This window comes from Sinocyclocheilus rhinocerous, unplaced genomic scaffold (genome assembly GCF_001515625.1).
Source record: "Sinocyclocheilus rhinocerous isolate Xijiao unplaced genomic scaffold, SAMN03320098_v1.1 scaffold263, whole genome shotgun sequence".
In the NCBI taxonomy this organism is placed as follows: domain Eukaryota; kingdom Metazoa; phylum Chordata; class Actinopteri; order Cypriniformes; family Cyprinidae; genus Sinocyclocheilus; species Sinocyclocheilus rhinocerous.
Genome location: NW_015645086.1, coordinates 2,323,156 through 2,330,026, shown reverse-complemented (window position 1 = coordinate 2,330,026; position 6,871 = coordinate 2,323,156). Strand labels below are relative to the sequence as shown.

General features: G+C 38.0%; 1 protein-coding gene across 3 annotated transcripts in view; it reads right to left on the bottom strand.

Annotated features, from left to right (window-relative positions):
• Positions 1-1,283: 1,283 nt before the first annotated feature.
• LOC107705728 (protein NDRG3-like) overlaps positions 1,284-6,871 on the bottom strand; it is a 78,806-nt gene continuing 73,218 nt past the window's right edge. For all 3 annotated transcript variants that reach the window (XM_016509168.1, XM_016509169.1, XM_016509170.1), the window contains one exon: positions 1,284-1,973. In XM_016509168.1, the coding sequence (XP_016364654.1) occupies positions 1,798-1,973 (176 nt within the window). In that variant the 3' untranslated portion in view covers positions 1,284-1,797. The remainder of the gene's footprint in view (positions 1,974-6,871) is intronic.

Here is a 6,871-nt window from a genome sequence, read left to right as displayed (position 1 = left end):
GTCAGGGTCTGCAGGTCCAAATTACAGACCTCATACCCCGGGCACCAAAATAACATGTGCGTAACTGATTACATGACCAACATATGAACACAGCTATACTGGAGGACATCATACAGGCTTTAACAGCACGATCACACACAAACTAACAAACCTACCACTAAAGGGCAGCCATTTAAAGACATATTCCACATTTTTGAATTATGTTTAACATTATATCTCATGGGTGAACTTTTGTTAAAAAAAAAAAAAGAAAAAAAAAAGATTTTTCGAACTTATTGATTTTTGGAGTTTCAATTGTTCTCAAATTTTTCATTCAGAGTGGTACTTGTTTCTTTGAAATTTTCGGATTTTTTTTTAAATTTTGGAGTAAAAATGGTTTCACCACCAACATTTTTTTTCTCAGTGTATGGGGATAAAACACATGTGTTCAAAGATTAGAGCAAGGTTACTAACTTCCTGTTGCAACTGCAGCGCTGAATGTCTTTTTCGCAGTATTTAAGCCATTTAATACATCTTTAAGAGTTCTCAAGTCTGAACTATAAACTTGTTGCTAGAAAGTATCATACCAAACGCATTTCAAGAATCACAGCAAACACATTTCACAACAAAAATATCTTTGAAATGCCCTTTGAAGCAAGGCGTCTATGCATGCGCACACTTTTCAAGATGATTCCGACTTTGATTCAAGATTCAAGATTACGACTTTGAGGTTTGGAGCTCCTTGTCAACGTTACACAATAACGTTGATTGCCCGCTGTACAGAAGGAATGGAGAATCTTAAGCCAAAAGCATACATATCATTTACCAGTTACTACTGTACAGTGCATTTAGAGGAATAATGCTGTTATACCTCTAGATGCCCTCTATGGTAAATTGAACTGTTATTTGAACAAGCTACAGAACTTAGCTTCAGTTACTGGCTTGTTTGGTGTAGCTGATCTCCCAAGCACAGGCTGTGAAAAATATTTTACATCAACTTAAGTGCAAACCTAAGCAAAGTCTTTGCTATTAGGGGGGTTCTGGTCTAAAACTCAGTACAAGTTCTCCATGTAAACAGAATCAGATTGATCAAATTCAATCAAACTGAATTAAACATTTGCAGTAAGCTCTAAACAGAATTAATACTAACATAAATGTCTACTGTACACTTTAAATAGGGACATGCTAATCAGTAGATTTTTTTTCTAGAAGCACTACAAATGGCATACAGTCAATTAATGTGAAACCATGATAGCTGGTAGCATAAGTTGAGAGCAGTAGAAACCCTCTAAAAGAGACCGAAATCAGTCTAGAAAATGAAGTACTGAAGAAAAAATTAGATAAGGAGAAAGTGAAGTGGTTTGGTCATCTCTATAGTAAACATGGGGCAGGAAGACCTTAGAGAGAGCAAGAGAGGGAACGAAATCTCTCCGGCTACAGACGAGAATACCCTCTGAATTTTCAAAATACAACAGCCTTCAGCAAAATATATACACAAGAAGCATATCCAGAGTGGAAATGAATCTCCAAAGGATGACACAAATATGGAGTAATAAAGTAGTAAGCCAATCAAAATCAAGGTAAAAACATCAGCAAAAGATTAGTGTGCTTCCATGCAGTGGAAAAATATGTAAAATACACGGATTACATCAAACAATGCATCCCTTCATTAGACCAGCGCTCTCTGGCCACAAGAGAACAAGTAGAACGAGAGACAGAGTGGAAACAAAACCCCAAAACAGACAGAAAGCCACCTGAGGTGCAGAAGGGCAACACGCGGATGATCCCAGGTGAAATGGTGGCTTGGCTCTGGGTGCTTTAGCAGGACACCTCCATGGTTTGTGGTCTGGTCTGGTTGTCGTTGACTGGGCCGCCGGTGGCGCCCTCCATCTGTGAACTGGTATGTGCGCGGCTGCGGGAGCCGTCTGCCGAGCCCATGCTGGAGGCAGAGTGAGTGCGAGATCGAGCCAATCGGGTCATACTGGCAGTGGGCACTGAGAGAGAGAAGAGAGAAATCGAATGGAGGTGAAAACATGTATGCACTAATGCTGCTGCTGCTTTTGACTGAGGCATAACTGTTGGCACGATCCTGAGTGAGGGGCATGTGCTTCACAGGATAGTCAGTTTTGCACTCTCAGCATTCGGATCAAAACATATGAAGATCCAGGAAAGGGAGAATAATGAGTCTCCTCAAAGTCTCCTGCACATCTGCACACTGCTGACTGTTCAACTAATGCTGGACTGACTGAGATACATTGACAATTTAGTTTATGGTTAAGGAGAATAGTAAGCTGAATCCCAATTCACATACTTCTGAAAGGACGTACAGCATTGACAGAGATCTGCAGCAAAAGCGTGAATGGATTTCAAAACAGATTCAATTAAATTCTGATTCATGGGGTGTATTTTATGTATTAAAAGGCCATTTGATTGAATAGTGCCACAGAGAGAGAATTTCATATTGTATTTCAGACTGATTCAACTTATATTAGTCTCTAAGGCACCAACACAGAACGACACATGCATATATTTGTTATGACTGCAATGCAAAGGTTCAAAAGAACACGGGAGTCAATTTCTGCAAGCAGAAATGAGAAATAAATTATCTCTGCTTGCAGCGCGTCAGTCATGCTTGTCAGGAAAGGGAGTGAGTAAACATGAATACACAGTTTGACTAATTTATGGGTCATTAACAGTAGTTCACTTCTGTGATTTTGTACGATTGCCTTCACATCAGAAGAACCGTACCGGAGTTCGCATGAACTGTACCCTGTACTCTGGTACGGTTCGCCAGTGCACACGTGAGTTCAGAAAACAGCGTTCACATTATCCAAACGATCTGAACTCTGACGTCAAATAAACCCAGGTGTGCACCAAAAGTGCTAGTGTGAAAGCCCGCTTTGACACACTACTATCACTACTTGTGCACTGCAATTTGTGACTTTGTATTTGTATATTATAGTGGAAAACAATATGAAAACTGGGATTCAGCCATAGTTACCCTAAGAGCAAAGTCTTTTCTGAATACTTGGGACTAAATAGAGTGCTGCAGGGATGACGCATTTTTGTAGGACAACCTGGAAGTAGCATCACCCTGGTTCCCTCGACAAATCCAATAGGATTTTTCCATCAGCTTTTGGATTATTGCAGAAAATAAGCTCTGTGACCAACACAAATTCATGATTCTTACACTTTTTTCCCCCATCAAGATAATCTTCACAAACATACGCAACATTAATGAATTTTGACGCCTAAATAAAATCTGCAGAAGAAAAGCTAAAGTTGGGCCATATTAGTGAACTACACCATGACTGCAAAACAACATCACCACTAAGCTTTCAACAACTCTTTCTATCTTTAAAATCTACAAGTTGGATTGCTTGAGTTGGAAGAGTTTGCAAGAGTGATGCTGCAGAAGTGGACAAGTGAGTAGATGATGTTTACCCGTGATGACGTCCCCAACAACCTCTATAATGTCATTTAGCTACCGCATTTATCATATGAAAATATCTTAAGCTTGTGTTAACCACACAGACCTCTTTTCAGGTATTTAATCAAAAACCCATTCAAAAGACTTTGGGACGACGGAACTAAGTTCAATAATGCTAACTCATTCCTGGGTTTTAGCATTCATTCCTGCAGCACTCTATCAGTAAATCTCTGAATCCTGAGGTGACACAACCGCCCTGCTTGGACACTGCACTCATTATTCTCCCATGAAGGAAAGAGAATCCTCTGGTCAGGATCCAGCTCAAATTCATTTTAACCGTTGCAGCAAAATGAATAGTCAACTTCAGACAATGCAGAATGTGGCATGCAAAGTAAAGTTATGTTTCTATGTGAATCTTAAAAAGAATAGAATAAGACATCTGTTGGTAGTGGACAGTGTGCACAAACACATTCTCTCAGACTGCTTATAATCATATACAAACACATATGCCCATTTACCATGCTTCACACGCCGTGATGCACAGACAAAAAGACAACTGTATGCAAGTGATTGGGACGGAAAGGACAAAGACGGACAGACAGTGAAGACAGGAAGCACAGGAGGTTGAGATGACGGGCTTAGGCTCAGCTAAAGGTGCTGGTTGATCTCCTGGTACCTGGTTCGCTGTTCAGGAGGCTGAGTAGCACATGAGGGACTGTTGGCATTGGATGTAAGGGTCAAGAAGGAAGAGAAGGAAAGGGAAAGCAAAAGGAGGAGGAAAAAGATGGGACAGAGGAAAGGGAGAGATTATTTGGTAGTACTTTCTGAAAGAGGGAGGATAGAGAAAAGGAAAGATTAAGTAGAAGCCACAGGAGAAGGTGCAAGGAAAGTAGGGGACGTTAGACCAGGTGATGGGAATAGCCTTGACAGTTAGTTAGTGTTCAGAATCATTCAAAACGCAAGAAAAGTGGCTGCCAGAGGCAGAGTAAGCTTTTATGAATGGGTTATGTTTCCCTTTGTGACATATCCGATTATTTTAAGCTGAATATCCTTCAAGTGTCAAGGATATTCACTACAAATCAAATGTGGCCGGAGAAGACATCAAATACTATAATTCATAAAACAATAATCTGAAAGTAGAGAGAGAGAGAGAGAGAGAGGAAAAAGAAAAAAAAAAAATAAGAGAAGAGAGAGAGAGAGAGAGAGAGAGAGAGAGAGAGAGTGTGTATGTGTATGTGTGAGAGAGAGAGAGAGAGAGAGAGAAGCTCTATAGAGGGGATAGCCCCTCACCAGAGTGTATGCTTGTGGGTTTGTTAAAGATGAAACTATATAACACACCCCAAACAGTAACAAAGAAAGAACAAAAAAGACAGACAAACACACATAACTGATTAAAAACACGAAGTGGAATTTACCGGCGATACTCTCCCTCTACTGAAACGCAAACATGTCAATGACAGAACCAACCAATGAACATTATGATCTGTTAATGACTCATTCTGTATTCACTAATATTTCCACAAACACAGGCAAAATAAGAATACACTCATACGGATGTATGTTTGTTACTTTTCTTGTCTGAACCTACAGTCTACATATGAAGTCTGAACTAACAAATATTACTACTGCATATAGAAAAAAGTATGATAAAAAGTACAGGAGTACATAGCAAAATTATTTTCTAGTCTATCTGTTAATGGGCAACATGTAGAATAGGGTTTCTTTGTAAGATTCTTTTAATGAGTACTGCTGTGTGCTAGGTTTTTGCAAAAAAAAAAAAAAAACTTGATATCCTAAAATCAACCTTTCAAACATTTGGGGTGTAAATATGCACACTGGTGCTTTTACACCGATTATGGATTTTAATAGTTGATCATTACTGTAATAATACCAAATGTATTATGCATTCAGTTTAAAATTCATGAACTGTGAATATAAAAACCTAATCTGCTGTTTTAGTCAATATACATATATTAAATAGTTAATAATATTATAATTTGTACAAAAAATTTAACTGACCAAATTTCAGAATCACTTAATTTCAAGAACAGTAATGAAGTCACAGCAATTTTTTACACCTAATCCTTATAAATAACATCACAGCAGAATCAAAATGTTTTGGATTACATTCTGAATTAAATGGTCTAGAAAGCACAAATCTTACACAGTGTGTGTGTGTGTGCATTTCCTGATGAAAGGGCTGTATTTTTCAGTAGAAACACAAGAATAGAGACTTACAAAAAGGTCAACAGATCTCAGGATTAGATTAGTGACTTACGGAGGAGGAATGTGGCTAATTACATCAAAATGTGAGCATTTTCAGTGCCGCTTTCGATCACGTTCATCACGCTCTCAGAACACAACCAATCAACAGTAACCGTTGCTAGTGTAATTGTGTTAAATAAGTCAGAAACACTTTCTGGAACGTCAGAACATGAGCCTAACATGGGTACACTACCATATATATAAAAATTAAAATAAAAATTTTTTGTTTTGAAAGTAATTAATACTTCTATTCAGCAAGGATGCATTAAACTGATCTAAAGTGACACTAAAGACATTTATAATGTTATAAAATATTTTAAATTTAAATAAATGCTGTTCTTTTGAACTTTCTGTTCAAAGAATCCTGAAAAAAAGTATCACGATTTCCACTAAAATGTTAAGAATCGCAGCTGTTTTCAACATTGATAATAAGAAACACTTCTTAAAGGGTTAGTTCACCCAAAAATGAAAATTAGCTTGTGTTTTACTCACCCTCGAGGCATCCTAGGTGTATATGACCTTCTTCTTTCAGACGAATCCAGTCGGAGTTATATTAAAATTGTCCTGGCTATTCCAAGCTCTATCATTGCAGTCAGCGGGTGTTGCAGTTTAGTCAGTCCACAAGTCGTCAAATAAAGCACACGCATTCATAATAAACGTACTTCACACGGCTCCGGGGGTGAATAGAGGCCTCCTGTAGCGAATCCATGTGTTTTTGTAAGAAAAATATCAATATTTCAAACGTAATAAACACTTTTCTCTCACTTCCGTTATCTTTTATACGCGGAAGGCGTTCCTGGTGGATGACATAAGACATCGGCGTTGCGTGATCAGTGACGAACGCGGAGAGAGAACAAAACGCTGTTCATGAATTAGTACAAGTACAAACTGAGGATTTGTAAAGAAAAATGTCGGAGGTAGGGCTGCAACTAACGATTATTTTGATAATCGATTAGTTGGTCGATTGTTTTTTCGATTAATCGGATTAAAAACAAACAATTTTCTTTTTTTATTTTATTGACAAAAACACACTATTCCACATTCTGCCCAATGTCCTTAAAACAAACGTTCCAACTGAATGCTATGAAAACATACAGTGCTTAACAATTTATTAGACCACCTGCCATAATAAAGAGAAAACACATTTTAGGAATTTTAGGAATCTGTCAAAAAATTGTTTAAATAAAAAAAATGTTA